At 37.3% G+C, this 27,513-nt stretch overlaps 1 protein-coding gene across 3 annotated transcripts in view; it reads right to left on the minus strand.

The window, feature by feature from the left end:
- Positions 1 to 539: 539 nt before the first annotated feature.
- Positions 540 to 27,513, minus strand: part of CEP95 (centrosomal protein 95) — a 31,846-nt gene continuing 4,872 nt past the window's right edge. Inside the window, exons 4-20 of one of the 3 annotated variants that reach the window (XM_010983978.3) lie at positions 27,200 to 27,310; positions 24,419 to 24,524; positions 22,884 to 22,999; positions 14,603 to 14,734; positions 13,661 to 13,854; positions 11,859 to 11,971; positions 11,542 to 11,671; positions 10,763 to 10,916; positions 7,674 to 7,813; positions 6,637 to 6,726; positions 5,673 to 5,802; positions 4,722 to 4,891; positions 4,537 to 4,611; positions 3,342 to 3,494; positions 1,553 to 1,699; positions 1,163 to 1,234; positions 540 to 879 (exon numbers count right to left, since the gene is read on the minus strand). In XM_010983978.3, the coding sequence (XP_010982280.1) occupies positions 703 to 879; positions 1,163 to 1,234; positions 1,553 to 1,699; positions 3,342 to 3,494; positions 4,537 to 4,611; positions 4,722 to 4,891; positions 5,673 to 5,802; positions 6,637 to 6,726; positions 7,674 to 7,813; positions 10,763 to 10,916; positions 11,542 to 11,671; positions 11,859 to 11,971; positions 13,661 to 13,854; positions 14,603 to 14,734; positions 22,884 to 22,999; positions 24,419 to 24,524; positions 27,200 to 27,310 (2,210 nt within the window). In that variant the 3' untranslated portion in view covers positions 540 to 702. Of the gene's footprint in view, positions 880 to 1,162; positions 1,235 to 1,552; positions 1,700 to 3,341; positions 3,495 to 4,536; positions 4,612 to 4,721; positions 4,892 to 5,672; positions 5,803 to 6,632; positions 6,727 to 7,673; positions 7,814 to 10,762; positions 10,917 to 11,541; positions 11,672 to 11,858; positions 11,972 to 13,660; positions 13,855 to 14,602; positions 14,735 to 22,883; positions 23,000 to 24,418; positions 24,525 to 27,199; positions 27,311 to 27,513 lie in introns of all 3 variants that reach the window. The other 2 variants (XM_031468898.2, XM_010983979.3) reach the window with 2 other exon arrangements.

Raw genomic sequence — 27,513 nt, forward strand, 5'->3', positions numbered from 1 at the left:
TGTATCCTCAACTGCTCTGACGCCCTCCTCTAGCTCCTGGCCTTCACCGAAGCCCTCCACTCCAGAAATGCCACCACCCCTGAGTGGGTCTTTTCCTTCATCTGCCCCAACACCAGAAAGAGGGTTGGTGTACTCTCGCCTACTTCAAGTCCACTGTGCGTCCTCCCACCTGAAATCACTAATACTCTTTTGCATACACACACTGCCTGGCCTTAAACCTGCTGCCTCTCCCAACTGACAGAAGCCATAATGCACAAATTCTCATCTTCCAGCTTCCATGTGAGAGAGCCACACAGGTTTACCGCCGTACCTTTAACTCTAATTCCAACCCTAATGACAAGCCCACACGTTTGCCCTTTTCTGAATTAGAGATTTTTTCTTTCTTTTTTTTCTTTTCTTGGTCCTCAACTGCTGTGTTTTACTGTCTTCTGTTCACCTAGAGCAAAAGGCTTCAGGAGCTGGTTGCTCAATCAGAGCTTGTTAATTGCACTTTTAGTCAACTCCTTTTAAACTTTTAGGTCATAAATTCAAAAGCAGTATACTTTTAGAAAAAACCCAATTTTTATTTAAAAAGTTATTTCATAAAAAGTATTGGAATGAATATATAGGTAAGTCATTTAGAAATGATTCTTCTGGTTTAGATTGTTTACTGGCTCGATTCTAGCTCTGCCCTGGTGAAGCCCTCACTTTCGAAGTCTGGCCTCACAGGAAGGGATTTATACTGTACTGAAAGGAAGCCAGATGAAGCCGAGATTTAAAGCGTTCGGCTTCCAGTTCCCGGAAGAAAGCATCGTCGTCACTCTGCGTGATCATGTACTGCAGTTGCTGAATCTCCTTCTCCATCTTAGATCTCAGCTCCCTCTTCACCTTATGTAACATCTAAAAGAGAATTCATGTCATCCTGCTATTCACAACACTGATCCCTCATCTATTTTTATTCCCTCTCCACTTTCCTGCTCATCAAGCTTCTGCAATAATTTTAATAATTTAGCAGCAGCTCTTCCAAAGACCCGAACAGGTAAAGTAAAAATCACAGAACAAATGTTCTGAATTGTAAGTGGATCTAATCAGTCTCCTCTCCATTCCCCTTGCAAAGTGTAATTCAGTTGTTTTCTATTTCTTCAAAATGTAAATAAATGATTTCTAGCCTGTTAATTATTACCTGGGCCTGGGATTTCTCTCTGGCTTTGAGTTCTTGACGTTCCTGTGATATGGCTTCTGCCAGTAATGAAAACTGTTACAGGGAAGGAAAAAAACCAAATCTTACATTTGTCTATAGTCCAAATATAACAATTCTTAGACCTAATTAGTTCACAGGCTTAAAAATCTTTATTTCAAAGGAAACAGGGCAATATAGATTCTCTACTATGGTCAAGCACTAGCCTATTTTATCTTAAATTTCAGTCTTGAAAATGGGGCCAGTCTAATCTGTATAGCGACAAGTTCTGAGTTAATATGTGGAGGTTTATTGTTCAACAGACTAAGCTGACGTTTGACACAGGGAGGTCAGGACTAAGCACATTAGAATGTGAACTAGCAGCAGTGAGCCCACCTGGTCTTTATAGTAGTTCTCCATTGAGTCCAGTTCGTTCTGGTGCTGCCTCTTTTGTTCATCTCGCTTTTCTCTGGCATAGTTTCTTAGGTCTCGTAATCTTTGCTTTTGAATCTGTAAACCTTCTTCAAACAGTTTCTTAAATATCTGTCAGTTATTTAGTCAGAAAAATAAAGTTACGCTGAACTTCCATGGAGGAATATAATTTTGCTCAGGTGGAGGTATATATACTGATTGATTGTTATTTCAGAGAGATTTTTTAAAGTAACAGCTTTATTGAGATATAATCCACATACCATAAAATTCACCCTTTTAAGATGTATAAATTAGTAGATTTTAGTATATGCAGAGTTGTGCAACAACCACCACTAATTCTGGAACATTTTCTTCATTCCAAAAAGAAACCCCATAACCATTAGCGAATACTCCCCACTACCCCCGCCGGCAACCACTCACCTACCGTCTGTGCCCACGGAGTTGCCTGTTCTGGACATTTCATGTAAATCGTTATCACATAGTATGTGGCCTTTTGTATCTGGCTTCTTTCACTTGGCATAACGTTTTCAAAGTTCATCTATATGGTAGCCTGAATCAATACTAAAGTACTTTCTATTGACAAATAATACTCTATTATATGGATGTATCACATTTTGTTTATCCATTCATCAACTGGTGGACATTTTATAAATATGGCTATTATGAATACGCTGCTCTGAACATGTGAGTGATACTGCTGAGTCACATCTTTAACCTTGAGGAACTTCCAGCTTGTGTTCCAAAGTGGCTGCACCATTTTACAACCCTACCAGCCCTGCATGAGGGTTCCAGCTTCTCCATATCCCCACCGACACTTGTCTTTATTTTAGCCACCCTATTGGGTGAGAATTTCATTGTGGTTCTGATTTGTATTTCGCTACTGACTAATGGTGTTCAGCATCTTTTCCTCTATCCCAAAGATTCTTTACTGCTTTTAGAAAAGAATTCTCAAGCACCCACGTATTCAGGACAAGAACCCCAAAGTAGAAACAAATGCTGCACCTACACGTGTACATGACTGAGGGCGATGTGGTAACTAGGCCACAGGAAAACAAATTATTCAAAGGATTTGGATATGCTCACTTGTCCTGCATTGACTAGTGAGGCTTCTTGATCAAAGTACAGCTATGCATTTATCAGCCAGCCAGCTGTGTTACCTTAGTGTCAGGTTACTTAACCTCTCAAAGCCTTGGCAGTATCCTCCAGAAACGAGGATAACAGTACGACCCACCTCAGAGTATTTAGTCCAGTTGTAAGTATAATCACCTCAATGTTTTACTCGAGATGAAATTTATTGCCAGTCTGGAATCCCAAAGGATTAAGTATTTGAGCTTGATCAGGATGAGACAGCAAATACCTTGTGGAAAGATCTCACAGTACATCTGTCCTACATTATTTTCCTGATTTTATGTGGAATCCTAGGTCATCTAATCACATTTTAAATTCCTGTCTCTTATAACATGCTCACAAACCCCTAAAGCAGTTGTCTTGGAAAAATACCTACATTCAGGAAGTCAGAGGGAATTAAGATCTCACATTAAGACAAGAGCAGCAGAGATGGAGAACAGACTAGCATGTACTATGGGGCTAGTAAAATGAGGTGTGGACAAGTCAGAATTCAGCCAGCATTTAGGACTTGCATTTGGATTTTGGATTCAAACTGGGACAAGAGTCACAACAAAGAAGGTGGTCCTAAAAGGTAACAGATAAATTTTACCTTCTTAACAGGGCTGGAAAGAAAAGCCATAGTTACCATTTCTTCTCGGGTCCTCATTCGCATCATTTTTGAACGCAGCTGAACTCTATAATCATCATAGTATTTTCGGGCACGAACAATCTGCTGCCGATTTTCTTTTATCTTTGACTGGGTCACCTTCTGTCTATGAATGCGATCCTTGAAGTCTTGCTAAGAAAGGGGAAAAGAGGTAAGGACAAGAAGAAGACAGACTCTAGTAGCTGTCCCCACTCCCCCCATGATGTCTTCAGGCAGTAAGCTAGGCACAGAGTGTGTAAAAAGGACTGTCAGCCCCCAGAAGCCAGTGTTTGGTAGATTCGTTACCTCAGTCACAAGAGCTGCCCCAATGAACCCCCACTGCTGCAGAGAGCAGCAATGATCCTTGTGGAACTGAGAATCTCACCTCCCAGTTACACCAGGGGTTGCCTAAGCCATGCCCAGGTGCTAGCTTAAAAGGAGTAGCAAACTGGCACTCTACAAGACTTTCAAGCAAAGCTTGGGTTAACAAGGGCATTTATGTCAAAACTAAGGAAATGAAACACTATCTTAAGGTAGTGAGGATGAAATGAAGTCCTGTACATGAAGCCTTCAACTAGGTGTTTTCCTTTCCCCAACACCAAAGTCCCACATGCAGTTCCTCAGATGGCTTCCCCTTCTTTCTCTGGAACTGTTGAGGGTTACAGTTTTCTTTGCTTATCTCTATACTCAATCTTTTCCTCAGGCTCATTGTCTTTGACCTCTGTCCTCTCCATGATTCTCAGAGGATAACATACTATGTAGGATTCTCAATCCAAATTTACTGGAGCCATAAACCACCTCAGCTCTCTATTTGGGATCTAAGAAAGATGGGAGAGAACAAAAAACCACTAAGTTATAACCACCTGGTACCTCAAAGAGGCCATAGAGATAGACCTAAATTAAAATCTCAACCTTGCCTTTGCTGATTACAGTGGGACCCAGGGCAAATTAACATCTCAAGACCTCAGGTTTTCATTTCATAGAAAATCTCTGTTACTATAAAGACCAAATGAAACTGTGGATACAAAACACCAGGCACCCTCCCCCTTCATCAATATTGGTTAAAGACAAATGCTTCCACAGATCAGTGTTAGAGGTAAGAGTCGGTAGGATTATTGCCCAGCTGGTACAAATAAAAGTTAATGATATTACTTACAAATTCAAAATTACAATACCCAACTTGCTCTTGACCTACCAGTCTCCTGTTATGTTCATATTCTTTCTTGACAAGTGCAGTGAGGAGGTCATGCCTCCTCAAGGCTTCTTCTATCTGTAGGTGGGACAGAAGAGAAGATTAATAATGCTATTCACTAGATTCTCAAGGATAAGCTCTGCCCCTTCCTGGTTTATATTCCTAGGCTTAATTGACAGTTAACTTACTTCATCCTGGAGTTTCTTCTTTGATTGATTTTCTCTATGTGCATCTTTTTTGAGCTGTTCAATCTGTGCAATTTGCTGTTTCCACATTTTGCTTAGTGTTTGGCCAGAAACAGAGAGAAATGGAAACTGCTCCAACATCAGGGGCAGGAGACTGTGTTCATTCACTTTCACTGCAAGGTAAAAAAAAAAAAAAAAAAAAAAAGATGCTCTTAATCCAAGAAACTTGCTGACAGTTTTTAAGAAGAAATACCATCTCACCTTCCTGGTAGATCAAAACTTATCTAACTGATGTGGCTCTGAGCCTGAAAAGAACAATTCTAGAAGTATGTTACTACTTTTGCATTCCTTCTTTGATTGGAATAAGCCAACTCCTAGTAAGAATGAAAATAAGCTCCACAGTTCTGACTGATGACATGCTGGCCTTGTGAAGTCCGTCCTGACTGCTCAGCTGACTCAGTGCCTGGGGTAGATGCTGTGTGTGTGGTCAGACTTCTCAGCCCTCCTGGGAGGTAAAGTCTCTGTCTGATGGGATGTAGTTAGAAGGCCAGGAGTCTTTTAAACTGCACCCTGGTGCCAACTGTCAATATACCAAGAGCTGGACAGGCCTTCTGCTTCCTTTGGAGCATCCCTTTGGTTCTACCAATTTCCCAGAAACAAAGAAAAGGCAACCAGCATGAGTGAGCAGAGAGAAGCTAAAGCTGGAGCAGCAGGTCACAGCCCCTAGCATTCCTTTGATGCCAATATATTGGTGCATATTTAAGAGTTTTAAATAAATGCCTTATTTAAGAGTTTTATCTCTCTTTACAGAAATCTAGCATATGGCAGTGATAAAAGCAAGAACTTTCTCCAGCTAACTGGTGGATGTTAGTTTTCAGTGCTGTGTCCTTGGAATGCAGCACACACTTTCAAAGGATGCCAGTTTTCCATAAAGTACAATTTTGTGGTTCTTACTTGGAGCTGCTTTATTTGGCTTTGGCAAGCCACCTCTTGGACTTGGAGTTGTGGTTTTTTTAGAGTAAATCTTCCAGGGCTGACTACGTTTTGGAGTTCCTTTATGAAAAGTTTCTCTGTATATTTTTTCCTTAGAAGCAGATATAAAACAGAATAGAAATGAGAGAAGTCTAATAACTCTTCCATGCATCATCTTAAACATTACATATTGACAAAAATAGCTAACATAATCCCCAGCCAAACCACTGCACTTCGAACTTCTAAAATCTGGTTAGTATTTACCTACTCTAAGTTAAATGCATCTTTTGGTTTCTGGCATCCCTTGGAATTTGAAAAAGCACTGAATCTTTTTCCTGTTTCATAGTTAGCATAGTCCCACACCCTAAATACAACTTCTAATAATGTTTTGATGTACTTGCTTCTTTGACAACTTTCTTCATGTAGATTTTAAAAGTTCTTAAACAATGTTTAGTAATACCCATACTGTATTTTATATCCTGTTTTGCTTATGAACATTTTAGCATAAGCATTTTCCCCATACTTTCATTTAGTTTCTGTAAGTATTCTTTAAAAGGTAATGAAAACTTATGCTTTGGGTTTCTTCCAACCAGGCACAGAACTGGGATTTCCTGTCTTCTTACTTCTCCCCTTTAACTTTTGAGCCTAGACTATCTTTTAAAGCCTTGGTGAAATGTGAAGCAATAGAACCTCTTAAAAACAGATGGAAGTTTTCGGCAGGAACAAAAAATGCTAGTATTCCTTGGTACCATGTCTTGCCACATTTTAGCAACTTGGCTACCCTATGAATAAAAGAAAATCCCACATCGTGAAATGAAATTCTGCCTTTTTCTAAGGGGGTAATGATTATTAAGGCCCTGTTGTTTTTTCCTTTTAAAAAGATTATTTCTATACTTTCCAGTGATCTGATCAAATGGCATTTATTACAGTAGAGACTTTTACCCACTGTTTCCTCCTCCTCATTTATTCTTTGAGGTCCAATATTCTCTTGAACTCTATTTCTTCTTAGTTCCTTTTCAAATGCTTCAGTTATGGCCTAGAGGAGAAAAGGCCATGTGATATTATAGTTATTAAAAACATACAAATGAAAATGAAGGAAAAAAAATTCACCCAAGATTATGCTATTCTACTTTTTTTTAAAGTTCTTTTCAGGCTATATATCATAAATATACATTACTTAGCAGATATGTAATTGGGACATAAAACTATATAATTTTTTTTTAATGGGGGGAAGTAATTTAGGTTTGTTTATTTAGACAGAGGTCCTGGAAATTGAACCCAGGACCTTGTGCACGCTAGGCATGCACTCTACTGCTAAGCTATATACCCTTCTCCCCTCATAATGTATTTTTCTGTTCTCACAGTTTTTGAAATGTTTTGCTATCCCCCTGAGTGGAAGGTGCAAGCTAAGTTACATACTGAGTATGAAACATGTTAGTATAAGATACCTGAATTGGTTTCAGTTTTTTACCAATTTCACCAATGTTATAAAACATACTATAGCAAACAATTTAGGTATTCTAAATTCATGCTGCATTTTAGGATCCCTATTTTCAAGCAGAAAGTCTTCCTCAGTAATCATAAATCTCCTTGAATCCCAACTCCCTCTCATTTTTGTCTTGGGCACTTTGATCCTATCTGGATCTCAGCTGGTGAGTCACATGTAATTCACCTCAAATTCTCCTCATTTCTAAAGTTCTCTCTGAAAATATCAGCCTACGTTGATCTACTTCTTCTTAATCCACTGGAGTACTAGGCTATCTCTGACAAGGTTACTCTTCTTAGAGCTTCACGAGTGGAAGTTTTATGTTCCCTAATGGGGGACATAAAAGCTGTCACATAATTTTATCATCCACTCAGCTCAAGAATGTGAAATGCATTTTAAGCCTTTAATCAACATGCTACAGCATGTTCACTGTAGCATTTGGCTGAAGGTAAATGGTAACGCCTGCTGCCCAATGGCAGTCATGAGATGGGACGTACCTTTGCTTGGAACCGGCGGATATCTGTTTCTTTTGGCTTTCGCTGCCTTTTCCTCTCCATTTGGAACTGTTTGTTTTTGTTAACTGGAGATGGAGAGAGTGAATGAGATCTGGAGGGTGGCTTTCTACGTATGGCAAGTCCTACAACACAAAAGAGACACGTACCATTAGGTCTAAGAGCCAGAAATGTTAAGTTGGCAACCAAATAGTTGGTTTTTACCAAATCCTAAGAGACTGTGAATGTGCTAAATGTACTCTGTTCTGTAACTAATTTCTGTTTGTATGTTTAGTCATACTAAGCAAACAGACAAATGCACACAGTTATACTCAAAAATGTCTCAAAGAAGTACTATGGTTCTATATTAGACTTCGGGTTGAAAAACAGAGCAACATGTGGAATGCCTGCTGCACAGAAAGGCGTTTTTTATATATATATTATATATATAGTTTATGTGTGTATGTATATATATATTTTTTTTATATATATATATATATATATATATATACATACACACACACACACATATATACTAAGTACCCCTGTTGGTGGAGGCAGAGACAAACGTTAACCCATCTGAGCTACGTCTGCTATTCCTTTACCTATCTAGGTCCCAAGGAGGGGATGTAAGCATGTAACATACCTTATTCTTACAGAGCAGCATGCTTATAAGCAAAAGTTAATGTAGTTCAGCATTTTTAGGCAGTTCTGTTCTTTCCTACTTAGTGATCTAGCTTATTTCACACTGCCTAAGATACCTGACAAATTACTTCTCTCCACAAACCTTTTTATGTTCCATTGTCTATAGATATGCTTGGGTATCTGCTAGTTGTGAAGAGGGGAACTCCATGCCTTTTTGAAAAAGTGAATAATTCAATATAAGTCAAGGAAGTTAACCTTTCTATATAAATTTTCCCAGGGAATTCAAATGTCTAATTTTAATCTTCCTTTTCACTCTTTTAACTCAAATCTTTCAAATTAATTTAGAATTCTAACATGTTAAAGAAAACTGAGTTGCACAATCTATTTTAAATGATATTTTTATAACATTTTACTATGTCCACAATGTACTCTTCTTCAGAAACTGAAGACCCAATTTAAATAACATTTTAACTTACAATGTGTTATCAAAATGTGGTACCACATACATGTGTATAGTAAGGGAAACATGTAGGTTACTGGCTGAGGGTTCCTAGAAATTACCTGAGTCAGATTTGAAAAATACTCTACCCAGCAAAGCTGTCCTTCAGAATTAAAGGAGAGAGAAAGAGCTTTCCAGACAGCAAAAAGCTGAATGAAGGAGTTCATCGATATTAGAACAGCTTTACATCAAATATTAAAGGGACTTCTGCACACTGCACTGAAAAGGTGCTAATTAGTAACGGGAAAACATACGGAAGTATAAATCTCATTGGTAAAGATGAACAGTTGAATTCAGAATACTACTGTAATGATGGTGGGTATATAACATACGAAATCTAGTACGAAAGTTAAAAGTAGTCAAACTATAAGTACAATAATTTGTTAATGGATACACAAGGGAAAAATGTAAACTGTGACATCAAAAACATAAAATGTGATGGGAGAGTAATGTAGAACATCAGTATGCATTAGAACTTAAGTTATTAGCTTAAAACAGACTGTTATAAATGTTTTATATAAGCCTTATGGGTAACCACTTAGCAAAAACCTGTAACAGATACACAAAACATAGAGAGAAAGGAATCCAAGCGTACCTTAAGAGAAAATCATCAAATCACAAAGGAAAAGAGCAAGAGAAGAAGAAAGGAACAAAGGAATTACAAAACAGCCAGAAAACAACAAAATGGCAACACTAAGTCCATACCTATCAGTAAATAATTAAATGGGCCAAAGGCACAGTAGCCGACTGGATTAAAAAAAAAAAAAAGACCCAATTATATGCTGCCTGTAAGAGACTCACTTTACCTTTAAAGACACAAACTGAAAGTGAAGGGGTGGAAAAAGATATTCTATGCAAATGGAAACCAAAAGAAAGTTGGGTAGCTATACTTCTGTCAGACAAAGCAGATTTTAAGACCAGGACCGTAACAAGGGACAAAGGTCATTACATAATGATAAAAGGGTCAATTCATAAATAGAATATAATGTTTGTAAGTTTTTTGTACCCAACATAAGAACACCTAAATATATAAAGCAAATATTAACAGACCTAAAGGGAGAAATAACAGTACAATAAAGGTAGGGGACTTAAGTACCTCACTTTCAACAGTGGACAGATCATCCTGACAAGAGATCAATAAGGAAATACTGGACTTAAATTACATGTCAGTCCAGATAACAGACATTTAAAGAACACTGTATCCCAAAGCAGCAGAATATACATCCTTCTCAAACACACACAAAATATTCTCTGGGACAGATCATATGTTAGGCCACAAAACAAGTCGGCCACAAAACAAGTCTCTGAAAATTTAAAATGACTAAAATCCTATCAAGCATCTTTTCTGTCCACGATGGTAAGAAACTAGGAATCAATCACAAGAAGAAACTGGGAAATTCACAACTATATAGAGATTAAGCAGTATCCTACTGACCAACCAGTGGGTCAAAGAAGAAATTTTTTAAATCTTGAGAAAAATGAAAATGGAAATACAATACCAAAACTTATGGGATGCAGCAAAAACAGTTCTAAGAGGGACGTTCATAGCAATAAATGCCTGTATTAAAAAATAAGGATATGACGGGGAAGGGTACAGCTCAGTGGTAGAGCATGTGCTTAGCATGCTCTGGATTCAATCCCTAGTACCTCTATTTAAACAAACAAACAAACAAACAAACCTAATTATCCCCCCAAACCAAAACAAACAAAAAATAAGGAAATGATACCCAAAGTCAAGCAACAAAATAAGCATATGAACTATATCAAACAAAAGGTATAAAGCAAACATAACATCTGCTACTTCTAGATGGTAACAGTACCAGTATTTGATATTATTTCTGATGCTTTCTTGTATTTCTGAAATACTTAAAATGGGAAAGCCAGTCATTAGATCAAAGTGGCTAAGTAAGTGGTTCCCAGGGACGTCCTCATCGTGGCCTGAGGCAGGTACCTGGCCTCCGCTTCTTCGGCCCACACTCCATGATGCTGTCACTATGCTGAGAAAGCGTCTCATCGTCTCCACTCTCCACCTCTTCATTTACAGTATTCTCCTCTTCATAGCCAGCCTTTTCTTTAATTTGATCACCCAGGGCACTTTTTAACATCTATTGAGAAAATTATTTTTATCAACTTTCATTGATTTCAGCAGAATGCATATTGGAAGTAGACTGATAAAACCTTTTAAAAGCTTTCTCTGATAATTAGGCATACGTTTAGATACAAGTTTTTAGATGCTTATGCATAGTTTTAAGAAGATGATATATATCAGTGCCACGAACTATTCAGAGTAATAAACTTAAGAGTAAGTCACATAGGGATTTAATACATTTTTTCAATGATATCCCCCAAACTATGGTATTGTACTTTGTGAAAGTCAGCCAGCCATCTAATTTTATACCAAATCTGTCTTTAGTGACAAAGGGAAACTATACAGATATTATCTAAATAGAAATGATTTGATGTGATCATTTATGTTAAATGATTCAGTTTTCATCAGAATTCTATAAAAACTTGCATAAATCTGTACCAAATTTGGTCATATCATAAAAGGCTAGGGAGATCATTTCTCATCCTATGTTCTACCTGCTTGACTTACAGAAGACTTTCACAGTAACTAAGACACAACTAACTTTCTAGTACCTTAGCTTAGCTTTCACCTTCAAATGAAAATCACTTAAATGCTCACCAACTACGGCAATCTCAGTACAGATTTAAAAAAACAAGACTTGCCCAATCTAGTTCAGAGAGGCGCTGAGATAGTTTCTCTGATACAGCATGTAATTCTTGTTCTGTTAACCTTTCTCCTGCCCTCTGGGAGAAAGGCAAATCCCAGGATGAGACTGCAGCTCTGTTTTCATATCTGTAATAAAAGTGACCATGTGACATTTAAGTAGACAAGAGTACATTACTAAGTTCAAAACAACTATAATACGTGCTTTACCAAATATTTCATACTATTCTCATAGCTAAATTTGGAGAGTATATCCTTAACTCTTCAAATCTCTTTGCAAACAGATTATAAACATTGAAGCCTACAGTAATGTTACCTTTTTCCTTTGGGAAGCTTCCTTGTCCTAGGGCCTTGGACCTGGGCTGGACATATTTCCTGCTTGCTATCTTTAGGCAACTTGGAAGTTAAGCAAGCTCTATTATCTGGTTCCTGTTAAAAAGAGAAGAGAGTTGATTTGAAAAAGATACAAAAATGACACAAAAATAGTAAGATTTGGGGTGCGAAGGGAAGGGAGGACCTATAGCACAGAGCAAAGTCCCTTTGTTCTCCATGGTTTTTTTTTGGAGGGAGTAGGTAATTAGGTTTACTATTATTTTTTTTTAATGGAGGTACTGGGGATTGAACCCAGGACATCCTGCATGCTAGTCATGCACTCTGCCACTGAGCTATACCCTCCCCCTATTCTCCGTGTTTTGCTTTTTTAAAAAAAATTTGTCAAAGCACTCTATTGATCCCCAATGCAAAAGGAATGGAATAATGTCTACAAACTTGCACTCAGAAAAAAAGTGTGGCTCAGGATACCATTCAAATATAAAGGCAGGTAAAGTACTTGTTCTCAAATATGAAAATTTACACATTACAGCTATACCTGGACAATGAAAAAAATGATCAAATGACAAGTAGAGAGCATTAAAATCATTATCTTTCATATCAAAAAGTCAATAGAAACTGTCTAAAACTGAAACAGTTAAAGACAAAACTTCCAAAATATGAAAATAAATTCAACATTTTAACAGTTTATTTCTCAACCTTAGAAGGAATCTTATAAAAAATATTTCTTACGGTAAAGAAACACCTGATGTTTAACCTCTTCAGTTTCACTTCAGTAATTTTTTCTTTTATTTAAATTTAATAGTTGTTAGTAAATAAGAAGTATAATCACATTAAAATTCTTTTTTAATTGAAGTTAGTGTCCTGCTTGAGAATTATTTCAAAGCGAGTATTCCCACTTAACTGCTACTCAGGTCACGAAACAGAATATTACCAGCAGCTCAGAAGCCCCTCACCACCCCCTAAGCCTCCTCCAAATGTAACCATTACTCTATAATCCCTTCTTTGTCTTTATCCATCTACCCTCCTGGCACAAAAATGTTTAGAATGATGGTCATCTAATGCTACCTGAACTTTTCCTGAATTGTCTGAATTTTTAATAATGAGAATGTTTCATTGTTTATAAACTTACCCTTGGTATATACCTGAGTGTTCTTGTTTCTAGGAAGATAGGGACAGGATGACATATAAGAAAGGATTCTATTTTCAAAGAATAGACGAGTGGAATCAAATAGGCCAAAATATTAACAGTAGTTCATGCTAGATAATAGGAATATGTATGAAAAATTATTTTTCACACTTTCTTATAACTTTGAAAATTGTTAATTATTTAATTAGACCTACAATATGGTTCTGAAGCTAGAATGCCTGAGTTTACATCCTGACTCTACAATTGCTGTGTGACCTCAGAAAAGATACTTAACCTCTCTAGTTCAGCTTCCCCATGTGAAATTAAAAATAGTACCTACTCCAGAGCTGCGCTGCAAAAAGTAACTTATTCAATACCTGTAAAGTACTTAGAACTGTGCCTGGCACAAAACACTCAGTATGTGTTGACTCTTACTGTTTCCCCTTTTATACATCCATCCCGTCCCTGTCTTCCTAGGTTAAGAACATCACGTGTCCACAGAGGTAAGTTTTAAGTACAGTGCTCTGATTAGTGTAGTACCCTTACTACCGTTCTAGCAAAGAAATTTTATTTATTTATTTTATTTTATTTTTATTTTTTTAGCAGGGACATTTTAATCTATAGTCTCTGTCCAACTGAAAGCAAGCTTTTCCACTTACCAGAGAAAATGCTGTGCCCTGTCCAGTAGAATTCATGGTAGGGGAACAATGACTTGAACGCAAGTATTCTTTTCCTATGGGGCAGGGAGCCCGAGGCTCTGAAGGGTGGTAAGGTGGATGTAAAGGAATAGCTGATCGGATAGGCTCCCCTAACTTCCTAGCACTTGGAATCATATCCACAGAAGGAACTTCCGCTAGACAAATTAAAATGGACATTAAGATGAAACTAAGAAATAAATCACGTCATGTATACACATACCTATAGAAACATGTTCACACACACTACTTAGAAATGTATTTTCAACTTGATTTTTAAAAAAGCACACAAAAAACAAACAAAAAAAGCATACCAAAAAACCAATTAAATTAGGGACGCATCCTCAGTAAACAAGTAGGAATCTAATTAAATCAGGAAGAATGTAATTTTAATGTTATTGTTATAAAAATGTTCCCTAAAAAGTTATTTTAAAATATGAAAAGTTACTAAGAACCTAAATGGCTTGAAGAATAGCTATATAAATTATGGTTCATCCACATATGATAAAAACAGTTAGCCAATAACAATAATTTTGTTTAATACTAACCATATGAAAATCCCAGAGATAGTAAGAAATGAGAATATTTTTCAAGGTATTATAATACGAAGACCACCAACTGATATATTAATTTTTCAGAGACTCTTACTGTCCTAAAGTCTTTCTTTGAAAGGATTTATATAGTAAAACAGTGGATGCAAAACATGTGACCAAAGACCATCTTAAGAAGAAACCCAAGCTCATAATTAATAGTGAACATTTATAAATGAGGTCATGTAAAACCAAAGAATCACATTAAGCGTAGAGCAACGGAAGTAAAAACCCTAATAGCAACAGAACTGTCTCAGGAACTCTGTCTCCAACTCACAGCAACAATCTCAAGAATTCATAATGCATTACTACTTACTGTCTTCAACAAAGGATGTCCTACTCTTGGACAAAAAACTAGAGGAGGGAGGGTTCAACATTTCTTTATGTGAGTTAGAACATGGTAGGGTTGAAGCTTTTTTAGAGTGCATTTCGTTAGGGCCCTGGGCTCCTGGAAAAGAAAATATTAAGGACAAAAATTTTTTACTACTGAATGTTATAGTAAAAGCCAAGAGTTTTGTAAAAGAGGATAAAAATCTCAACAACGACATAATCATAGAAATATGTTGGTCTGATTGCTTGAAATACCAATTACTTGTAGTAACTATCAGATAGCAAGGTGTAGTTCTGTAGCCCAGAATCATTCATACAGTTTAAAGGCAGTTTTACACAATGTTGCGTACCTTTGCTTTAAAAGTAGGTGCCAGAGTTGTAGAAATGCTGACTATTGCACAGATATATCTCTGAGCTAGAGGTCCTGGCTGGTACCATAGTCAAAAATTTATAGGTCAAACAAATTGTTTTGTCTAATTTTTGAAAGCTTAATATTTTGAATCAGCTTTATAATGTTATTAACATAGAGAGCTATATTAAAATAGCTCTGAAACTGAGGTTACTATCCACTTTGCTCCCTTGGAAATCTACAATACACAAACTCCTCATAAACAAAATGGATTCTTGACTTCCCCTCTCTAACCTTCTTCAATTTAATGAAAGACGTCTCCATAAACTAATTCCTCACTTTGAAGGTATGAGAATGTACCCTGAAAACTCACTGTTACAAATATGGTCAACTGATTAAATCACTAAATACAGAAAAATTTACCTTGTCCAGATCCCCATATCCACACAATTTATTCCAAGACATTGTACTTTCAAATTTTTGACATTCATCTGATGTCTTTTAAAAATCAGCAGATATGTTTTTTGTGCTCCTTTACTACAACGCAGTGCAACATGACCATTTTTTCACATCAAAAAGTTTTAAATATGTGAATTTCTCTCCATAACACCATATTTTACAAGAATATCATCTAAGACATAATGTTCAAAATTCACAAGTTGGTCCACAGTTTCTCTACTACCTGACACTGAATTTGTCATCAGTTTGACCCCAGGCTAATTAATTTTTATCGGGTCCATGTTCCCTTCAGTTTCTTGAATGACCATTTCACATGCTCTTTCTTTTCGATGGAAATTGCTCCTAAAATCTCATGCTTAGTTATCATCTTGAACTTTTAATTTGTCATATTGAAAGTTACACACTCAAATATCTCTCCATAACCTTCAGATTGCTTTAGAATGTACTGGTTTATCACTGAAGAGATTGTGAACTTCTCTACTATAAGCATTAATAAAACTTCAACTTGCAAGTATCTACACAGTAAATACGTAATACCTCATTTACCCCCCCCAAAAAAGGGGGTGAGGTGGTCCTCGGTAGAACAAATGGGTGTAAGTGGTTAAAAGGTACAAACTTCCAGTTACAAATGTATTAAAATAAATAAGTATGGGGATGTAATATACAGTATGGTGACTGTAATTAGTCAATACTGCAGTGGGAGTGCCCCAGGCGCTGAAGGCCTCTCAGACTCCTCCTCATGGAGGAGTCTGGCTCACGCCACCTATAGAGCAAGCCCCCTCATTACCCCCTCCCCCACTCAGAGTAGTAGAGTGGCAGTGCTTCCCCCCAGGGGCTGGCCAGATTTGCATCATGATGAGAACCGGCTGTGCATCCTGTTTACAAGGTGTTTACGAAGGAATTTCTCCTCCCCTTATATAAAAGGTTTAAGGAAGGGAGATCAGCCAAGACAGCAGAAGAGAAAGACCCTGCCTGAGTTCACCTCCTCTCACACCAAAGTCACAACTATCTGCAGAACAACCATTGATGAAACAGCCCAGAACCTACCGAAGAAAAAGATCTTCTACAACTAAAGACACAAGGAATCACAATGACATGGGTACAAGGGGCAAACTCGCGATATCATCAAGTCCCACACCCCTGGAGGTGGCGACCCACAAACTGAAGAATAATTACACTGCAGAGGTCCTCCGGAAAGAGTGAGAGGTCGGGCTCCCCAGCCTGGGGGCCTGCATCAGGAAGATGAGCCTCCAGAGCACCTGGCTTTGAAGGCCAGCAGGGCTTAATTCTGGGACTCCCAGAGGGCTGGAAGAAATAAGAGATTTCACTCTTAAAGGATGGAAACAAAATCTCACACATTCTGGGAAAGCAGCAGAGGAAAAGCAATAAATAACATACAAGGGAACTCCCAAAAGGTTTTCAGCAGAAACTCTGCAGGCCAGAAGGGAGTGGCATGACATACTTAAAGTGATAAAAGGGGAAAATCTACAACCAGTAATATTCTACCCAGCAAGTTTCTCATTCAGATTTGATGGAGAGATCACAAGCTTTTACAGATAAGCAAAGCTAAAAGAATTCAGCACCACCAAACCAGCTTTACGAGAAATGTTAAAAGAAATTCTCTAAGCAAAAAAGAAAAGGCCACAACAAGAAACATGAAAATTCCAATATGAAGAAAGCTCATCAGTAAAGGCATCATACAGTAAAGGTAGGAAACCATCCACACACAAAGCTAGTAGGAAGGTTAAAAGACAAAAGCAGTAAGATCATCTATATCCACAATAAGTAGCTAAGGGATACACAAAACAATTTTATGTGAAATATGATGTCAAAAACAGTAATCATAAGGGGAGGAGAGCACAAATGCAGGGTTGTTAAAATACATTTGAAAGAGATCAGCAACTGAAAAGAATCACATATATATATATATATATAGACTGTTATATAAAAACCTTACGGCAACAACAAACGACAAATCTGTAATAGATACACAAAGAAAAAAAAAAAGAGATCCAAACATAACACTAGAAACAGCCAACAAATCACAAGAGAAAAGGAAAGGAAAAAAAAATATGTATGAAAACAACCCTAAAACAATGAACAAAATGGCAATAAGAACATACATATCAATAATTACCATAAATGTAAATGATCTAAATGCTCCGATCAAAAGACAGAGTGGCTGAATGGGTACGAAGACAAAACCCATATATGCTGCCTACAAGAAATTCACTTTAGATCTAGGGACATATACAGATGGAAAGTGAAGGGATAGAAAAAGGTAGTCCATGCAAGTGGAAATCAAAAGAAAATCAGGGTAGCAATATTTATAGCAGACAAAAGAGACTTTAAAGACTGCTACAAGAGACAAAGAAGAACATTATATAATGATCAAGAGATCAACCCAAAAGAAAACATAATTATAAATACATACGCACCCAACACATGAACACCTAAAATAAATATTAACAGACATAAAGGGAGAAATTGACAGTACTCCAATAACAAACAGTAGGGGGCATTAACACCCCACTTACATCAATGGACAGATCATCCAGACAGAAAATCAATCAGTAACACTGACCTTAAATGACACATTAGACCAGATGGGCTTAATAGATAAATAGAAAACATTCAAACCAAAAGCAGCAGAATACACATTCTTTTCAAGTGCACATGGAACATTTCCCAGGACAGATCACATGCTAGGGCCACAAAATAGCCTGGGTAAATTTATCAAGCATCTCTTCCCACAACAATGGTATGAGATTAGAAATCAACTACAAGAAGAAAAATGCAGGATTTCCAGTCAAGATGGCGGAATAGTAGGACCATGAGCTCTCCTCACCTCACAACTGCAGCAAAACCACAAATGACCACTAAACAACAATAGGGAAAAAAAAAGACTGGAACCTAGCAAAAAAGATCTTCTTCAACCGTAAAAATAAAGAGGGAACCACAGCAGGATGGTAGGAGGGATGTGCTTGTGATATAATAGGGCCCCATACCCCCGTGGTGGGCAACACACAAGCTGAAGAATGATTAAGTCGCAGAGGCCCTCCCATAGGAATGAGAGTTCTGAGCCCCACATCAGGCTCCCCAGCCTGGGGCTCCGGCATTGTCAGGAGGAGGAGACCCCCAAGACATCTGGTTTTGAAGGCCAGTGGAGCTTAACTCCAGGAGCCCCACAGGACTGGGGGAAACAGAGTCTTCACTCTCTTGGGAAGTGAACACAGACTCTCATGTGCGCTGGGTCCAAGGGCAGAGGCAGTTATTTCATAGGAACCTGGGCCAGGACCACCTGCTGGTTTTGGAGGATCTCCTGGGGAGGTAGGGGATGGCTGCAGCTCACCCAGAGGACATAAAAGCTGGTGGCAGACATTATGGGAGTGTTCATCTACATGAGATTTTCTGGAGGCTGACATCATGATTGGATCTTTGGCACCAAGACCTAGCCCCACCCAACAGCCTGAAGGCTTAAGGGCTAAGAAGCCTCAGGCCAAACAACAGACTGGGTGGGAACACAGCCCCACCCATCAGCAGACTTCCTGAGCCACAGATGCCTCTAGACATGGCCCTACCCACCAGAGGTCCAGGACCAAGCTTCACCCAGCAGTGGGCAGGCGCCAACTCCTCCTCCGCCAGGAAACATGCCTCTAGTCAAGCCTCATCTACCAGGGGGCACATACTAGAAATAAGAAAACAATAATCCCAAAGCCTGTGGAAGGAATCCACAAACCACGGGCCAGACTTTACACTGGGACCAGCTGGACCCTGACCCTTGGGTGACAAGAGAGTGTACTTCTGGGACACATAGGACATCTCCCACAGAGGCCACTTCTCCAAGGTCAAGAAACATTACTAACCTACCTAAAAATACAAATAGAAAGATAGACAATATGAGGTGGCAGACGAGTATCTTCCAGGCCAAGGCACAAGATAAAATCCCAGAAGAAATAAGTGATGAGGAGGAAAATATAATTTGAAAAGACACATGCACCCCAGTGTTCACAGCAGCACTATTTACAATAGCCAAGACATAGAAACAACCCAAATGTCTATCAACAGATGAACAGATAAGATGTGGGGGGTGTGTGTGTGTATGTGTATGTGTGTACGTATATACATACACACAATGGAATATAACTCAGCCATAAAAGAGAGTGAAATAATGCCATTAGCAGCTACATGGATGGACCTAGAGATTATCATATTAAGTAAATTAAGACAGAGGAAGACAAATATCATATGATACCATTTATATGTGGAATCTTACATAAAAATACAAATTATATTTACAAACCAGAAACAGATTCACAGATACAGAAAACAAACTGCGGTTATCAAATGGGGAAAGGGGCGGGAGGATAAATTAGGAGTTTGAGATTAATAGATACACATTACTATATATAAAATAGATAAACAACAAGGTCCTACTGTATAGCACAGGGAACTATGTTCAATTTCCCATAATAAGCTATAATGGAAAGAATCTGAAAAAAATGTATATTGAATCACTAACACTGTAAATCAACTACACTTCAATAAAAAATAAAATTAAACAAACAACTCAATTAAAAAATGGGCAGAAGACCTGAATAGACATTTTCCCCAAGAAGACATACAGATGTCCAACAGGCACATGAACAGATGCTCAACATTGCTAATCATGAGAGAAATGAAAATTAAAACCACAGTGAGATATTACCTCACACCTGTCAGAATGGCTATCATCAAAAAGATCACAAATAAATATTGGCAAGGATATGGAGAAAAGGGAACCCTTGTACACTGTTGGTGGGAATGTAAATTGGTGCAGCTACTGTGGAAAATAGTACAGTAGTTTTTCAAAAAACTAAAAGAACCACCATATGACCCAGCAATTACACTCCTGCTACATATATATCCAAAAAAAATGAGAACACTAATTGAAAAGATAAATGCACCCCAATGTTCATAGCAGCATTATTTACAATTGCCAAAATATGGAAATTACCTAAGTGTCCATCAACAGATGAATGGATAAAGATGTATATGTATATACATATACAATGGAATACTACTCAGCCATAAAAAAGAATGAAAATATTGCCATCTGCAACATGATGGACTTGAAGAGTTATTATGGTTAGTGAAGTAAGTCAGAGAAAGACAAATACTGTATGGTATCACTTATATGTGGAATCTAAAAAATAAAACACACTAGTGAATATAACAAAAAGGAAACAGACTCACAGATACACAGAACAAAATAGTGGTTAACAGCAGGGAGAGAAGCAAAAAAACAAAAAACCAGTAGGGAGAGGGGCAAGACAGGTATAGGGGGATAAGAGGTACAAACAATTATGTAGAAAATAAATAAGCTATGAAGACATATTACACAGCACAGGTAATACAGCCAGTATCTATAATAACTATAAAGGAGTATAACCTACAACTTATATAATACTGTACATCAACTATAGCTCAATAAAAAAATTTTTAAGAAAAAAATACTGTATTGTATATTTGAAAGTTACTAAGACAGTACATTTTAAAAGTTCTCATCAGAAGAAAAAAATTTCTTTGTGATGACAGATGTTAATGAGACATATTGTGGTGATCTTTTCACAATACATATCAATATAAAATCATTGTATCATACACCTGTAAAACTAATACAATATTATATGTTACCTATATTACAGTAAAAAAGAAAGATTTATAATCCTGGAATTAAAGCTTAAATGAAATGTCTATAAATGTGTATGATGACACTTATCTGATGACTTAAATTCAACTCATAAAAGGAAGTTACCATAGAACATCAAACCCAAACACCTTAGCCTAGCTTTACTCTCAACTTTTTCTCCTTTGCTTTAATTGCATTACAATCTGAATAGTTAAAATCTGAAAACAACTAATTCACTTTTTACAGGTGGAACCTCTGTACATGGCACTTGCTATCACAGAACACCATTTTTAAAATCCCCATTCCCTTCCATCGGACTCTCTGCCTTCAAGAAACATTCCTGCATTACCTACAGTCTGGTCATTCCACTACTTTGCCCATCCCAGTGGCAAGTTCATGTCTTTGGTCAACTCTCTGAACTTCCAGACTTAGGTTCAAACATAATTCTTTGGAATGGAGTGTCTGTTTCTTGGAATCAGAGTATATTAATGCTGAAAGGGATTTCAGAGTTGGTTTAATTGAACTCTTTAAATTCATACTTGAAGAAACAGGAGTTCAGAAAAGGATCATATCCAAAGTCACACAGCCAGTAGCAGAGTCTTGATGACAGTGTTGCCCACCTGATTCGCAAAATTTAATGTACTTCATTCTACTCTAGCATTCTTGTTCAAACATTCAAAAAAATACTTACTGTGGGCCTGATGTTTTGCTAATTTCAATTATGATGAATAAGAAAATTCAGGTGAATAATTTTATCATATATTTCGTTATTTGTCTTGTTTATTGACTGTCTCCACAGCTAGAATGTAAGCTCTATGACAGAAGGGATTTGTGTCTGTTTTGTTTATCACCGTATCACCACTGACCGGCATAGGGAAGACACTAAGTAAGTATTTGCTGAACCAATATGAGGTGGCTACTGTCCCTGGAACTCACAGTTTACATAATAGACAAACTCAAAGTTACTGTGCAATGTGAGAATGATGTTACTGAAATAAGGTGAAAAGGCCACACTATATGAATACAGAGCCTCAGAAGCCGGGCTATGTATAGAGTGGATTTTCCAAGAACAGAAAGGAAGAGAATCCCAACAAAAGAAACAACAAGAAGCCAAGAGAAGAGCAAGGCAATCAAGGTAGGAAGAGCAGGGAGTGCGACTGGTTGGAGTAGGGAAAGGTGAGAGGCTCAAAACGGGCCTGAAAGATATTCAGGCTTATTGTGCATAAGCAGGAGACTGGGATATGGCCTGAAGCCTGGAAGAAAAACTGCCACTGGATGTACAGACTTGGCTGAAACCATAAAAAAAGTGAGTCACCCAGCTCAGGGAACTGCACTTCAGGGGTATCCTGAGTGTAATCAGGCTGTTAAGCTGCATCCAGAATTTTCTTCCCCAAAGTATCAAGTCCTGCATGTTACATGACAAATTTGCATCCACCTATTTGCCCATGTGCCTGGGCCTCCCACTTGACTCACTTTGGACAACTGTTCATATTTGGTAGGTAATAGTGGTATTGTAGAACTTAAACTCTGATGTCCAGTTAGGACTCTGTTCTCCTCAACTTTAAATACTCCTACCAATATATGTACGTACATGCATGACTGGGACGTTGTGCTGTACACCAGAAACTGACACATTATAACTGACTGTACTTCAATAAAAAAAATAAAGAAGAATATGAAAACAAAACAAACAAATGAAAACTTTAAACACGCCTAAGTATAACTATTTACATTTTCATAGCTGTACAATGAATAACAATAAATGATATTTAAAGTTTCACTACTCACCATTACTTCTTAGAGAAAACGTGTGTGCTGTGTCTCCAAGTCTAATTATTTCAGCAGCAGATTCTGCTTCATCTCCATCCCAAGAGGGGCCCAAGGCTTCAGAGGACAAGGAGCACCTGAAAGAGTTCCCTCACTTACTCAGGGCCTGGCCTGACCACAGACGGCCCTTTCTGTGAGGACCCCGAGAGCAGCTTTAAGCAGCCTGCCTGTGGGTATTCAGATTGCTCACTGCTGTGTGCAGAAAAGAGACTTTCCCTTCTGCTGCTTATCACCTTGTTGCTGTTTATCTGTTTTGTTCTGACTGACATATGTACGGTGGAAAAAGCTGTGTATAAAGTGTCAAAAATTAAATGTATACAAGAATACACACAGAGAACAACAAACACTGGTTACTTTAAGGGTGTGGAAGTGAAGGGAACTGAGTAGGGTATTAATTCATTAAATATCCCTGTATTGTTTCATTTTTGCACTTTTTAAAAAGTCTAATAATGAAAAATAAAGACAATTCATCTTACGATGGTCTCCCTTTAAGACACACTTTCCACAATGTACTATTTCTAAACAAGGCTTCACCTGTGCTTTTCAAACCATGACAAACTCCATTAAAAAACTGATAATCAGATATTTAAAAGAAAGTCATAGCATCATGTGCAACCTCTGCTTATCAGAAATACAATCAAACCTGTAAGGACACTTTATTTTGCCTATGAAAGTAGCACAAATTTTATAACTCTGATATTGGTCATTGATACTGGTTCACGAGGGCACAGTAACCTAGCACTTTTATACTGCTGGTGGGTGTATAAATAGTCACAGCCTTTTTGGAAAGCAATTTGGTGACTTTTAACAGCCTTATAATATTCAAGTCTTTGAATGTAACTTAAAGATATGGGTGGGAGGAGGGTGGAGAAAGAACAAACAAAGGTATGTACCACATTAAAAAAATAATACAAAAACACAAAAACAACTACCTACAGGAGTGGTTTAGTAAACTATAATGCACCCATAAGAATGGTATGTTATACAGGGATTAAAAATGATTTCAGAGTTTATCAACTTAGGGAAAGGGTTTGTGTGTTAAATTTTTAAATGCAAGAAATAAAATTATATAAACAGTATGATTAAATCCAAAAAAGAAAAACACAGTAAAAAGACTAAAGGACAACAAAATGTTAACAAGCAGTTATTTACTTCTGAATGAGAGTTCATCTTTTTTTTTTTTTTTTTTTTGCTTCTTTTTTATTTCTCTGCACTTTCCAAGTTTTCTGCAAGGAACATAAACTACTTTGATGATCAAGGGAAAAATTTTAAATTAAGTAGGCGGTTAGTGCTGAGAATGAAGTATTATACACAGCTCGAGGGTCTTAAAACCCCCTTAGGGAGGTCTTAAATACGAGAAGTTAGTAAAATTTTCACATTAGCTTTGTTTTTTGTTTTGTTTTGCTGTCATTCTGATACATGGTGTGCAATTTTAATTCTTAGTAGAAGGAGAAGCATAACTTGTTTTGATTAAATTCAATGACACTGAGTGCTACCTCTCAAAAGAAACTCTTTTCCATGATGATCTGGATTCTTTAGTACTTTCTGGCTCTTCCAAAGGTTCTCCTTGATAGGTTTCTTTAAAACTCTGTCCAGTTTCACCTGTTCAGAACAGATTAAAAACAACACAAAGGAAACTTCAAGTTAATGCAACTGTCTCTCTACAGGGGGTGGGCAGAGGGAAGGACAGTAAAGTACCCTCAACCTTTTCCTGGTAAACTGGGCTCTTGTGAAAGTAAAATTAAGAACCAAATCATTACCTGCAATGAGCATGTACTAGCTGGATTAACAAAGAAGCAACATAAGTATTGCTTTAAAAAGCAGCGTCTACAGTTGTATTAGTAGTGTTTTATTTTTTTAAGCTAGGTGATAGGTTCATTTATTACTTTTTAAACCTCTTTATCTGTAAGGGATGTTTGAGACAAGATGACTAGGGCGTGGCTTAGAAAAACATGACTGTGTTAGCCTACTCAAGCTCCAAGACAATCCTGCCCTAGCCTCAGAGTGAGACCACATCAAGACGTGGATGAAATTTTCCTTAAGACTATCACTCTTCTTTCTACCCTAATATACTTGAGAAATACACTTTCACAGCGTCTGTAGTGCACTAGGGGAGTGATATGTGGGTGAAACCTCCTACAATTCAGATCGATCCACTGGATTTCCATCCCACTTCTAGGGATTTCCACATCCACCTTCACTTTTTTCTATTTCTATATTCACCAAGCAATATTTTAACATTAATCAATATTCACTGTGTATTTACTCTGGGCTAGGCTCAGTACTAAACTATTTACATGTATCTACTTACTCAACCTTCATTACAACCGTGAGAAAATTTCAGAGGAGAAAACGGAGGCTTAGAGAGCTTCAGCCATACAGTGAGGGACAAAACTCAGTTACACAGTGAGGGGCAGCAACTGGCCCACAGTCGGCCTTCTAATCCCTTGCTCTTCTCTTCAGTGGTAAATGATAATGCTAGCTCAGGTACCAGGAAGAAACTGCATACCTGACATGACTAGTGATAATAAAGATTTATTTCCCATTACTAACTGGCATTTTGAAGATTCTGGTCAACTCTAGGTAAATACTGCTATAGAAACCTGGACCTGCAAAGGTGAGAATCAGATTTTAGAAAACATTGTCCACTATGGTACTACCACATAGGGAGGCCCCATCTGGGCAACTCCCTCCAAGCAGCACTAAGCTCAGCACATACTACCGACCTCCCCCTGGGAAGGTCCCCTCCCTGAGCATTTCATAATCCCCAGCTCACTTGTAAATATCTCTCAGGTCTGTCCTCCTCCCTCCATTTCCATTGCCCACCATCCCTCCCTACCTGAGGTCAACCACTACACTGTAAAAACCGCCGCTGTCATTAGAGCACTTCAAATTAATCTCTTACAGGTGGTTTTCTTCCTCCTACTCTTGGCTGCTAAAATGATTAAAAGCCACAGCGCATCGAAATATCTACTGGAAACCTCGAATTAGGTGAGTTTTACATGTCATTCCCCGCCCTCCTATTCCTACAATGTTTTTATTCTATTTACTTATGGCAGTCTCCCTGACTTGAGTTTAGGTTCCTTTAAAAGCCATAAACATGGCATGCAGCTTTGACTCTTCCCAGAGTACCTATGTTGGTATTTAATGTATATTAAACACTCAAAAGTTTTTGAAACAGAAAAAGAAATATCCAGTGTGGCAAGCCTTTCAATCTTTCCTTCCAGGACTTACCTCTGTAAGCTTTTAAATCTTTTCAGCAACAAGGATAAAAGTTAGAAAACTATCTCTGACTAAAAAGTTTAAGATTAATTTCAGACATTATAATCACAGCATAGATCTCACCATCAACAATACAAGAATTAGGAATGACAAGCCTAGCCCAATTTTTTTTTTGTCTTCATTTGTATGAGAATTTATATTAACTGCTATTGCTACTGAAAACTTGTTTTGGATAATTTTACAATAATAGCAAACCGATTCTCAAATGGGTCATATATTATTCCAACCATGATATACAGTGTTATTTACCTGACCAATCAAAAATTAAGACATATAGTATTTTTAAAATTTTTGCAATATGATAAATAGCATTGCATGAAGACCTTCAAGCATCTAACTTTTTTTGGTATTACTTCCTTTGAACAAATCCCTAGAAATTGTATTAATGGAGCCAAAGATTATGAATAGCTCTGATACACTGCTGATCCAGTTTAAATACCACAACTCTTTTGGAAAATAATACGGCCATAATGATCTTTAAACTATCATAAAAAACATAAACTCAAAATTTCACACAATAAACTATTACAACCTGGGGAACTGAGTTACTTAAGGAGTAAAATAAAAAATATCCAGGATGTCACAAACCTAAGTGTAGGCTGAAGACAGAAACAAACCAACTCTTCTTGCTGATGCCTCTGTACTATTCAAATTTGTAACAGAAATGGCAGTTCTAATATAGGAAATTTTGAAGTAAGTAATTTCATGTAATAGGACAATAAGCAATTTTAACCAGAATTTAGCTTTCTATTATAGATTAGCTTTAAAGTAATTTATAAGCAACTTCCAAATTGACATAGGACATGATGACAGTCTAGGAGAGAGTTTTCAAGCACATGGAACATGGAGAACTGAAATTTACTTTACAATAATGTATCAGATATACTGTATTAGTGATTCTAATTCTTATGAATAAAAATAGGCAAAAGGATAAAAGGCAAAAAGGGACATAACATAGACTATAAACCAAACCAAATTTTTATTCTTAAACTTACTTTTCTCGTGAGATGTTTCACTGATGTGTTCTGTAAGATACTCCAGCAACCCATCAAATATTTCTAGAAGATTCTTAATAGATTCTTTATCTCCTTTCACTATATTTTCTCCTGAACACAGAATACAGAGCTATTAAAAAAATTAACCAAGAAATTGAAAGCCTCATGTTTTTGAAATGGATATAGCACTGTGAAAATATTGGTCAAGATACGATGATTATAAACTAATCCAGGAGAAACAATAATATTATAAATATTAAAAACATTATTGATTATTTGAAGCTTGATTATATCTGAAGAAACAAAGGGGATAA

The sequence above is a fragment of the Camelus dromedarius genome, chromosome 16 (genome assembly GCF_036321535.1).
Source record: "Camelus dromedarius isolate mCamDro1 chromosome 16, mCamDro1.pat, whole genome shotgun sequence".
Taxonomy (NCBI): Eukaryota; Metazoa; Chordata; class Mammalia; order Artiodactyla; family Camelidae; genus Camelus; species Camelus dromedarius.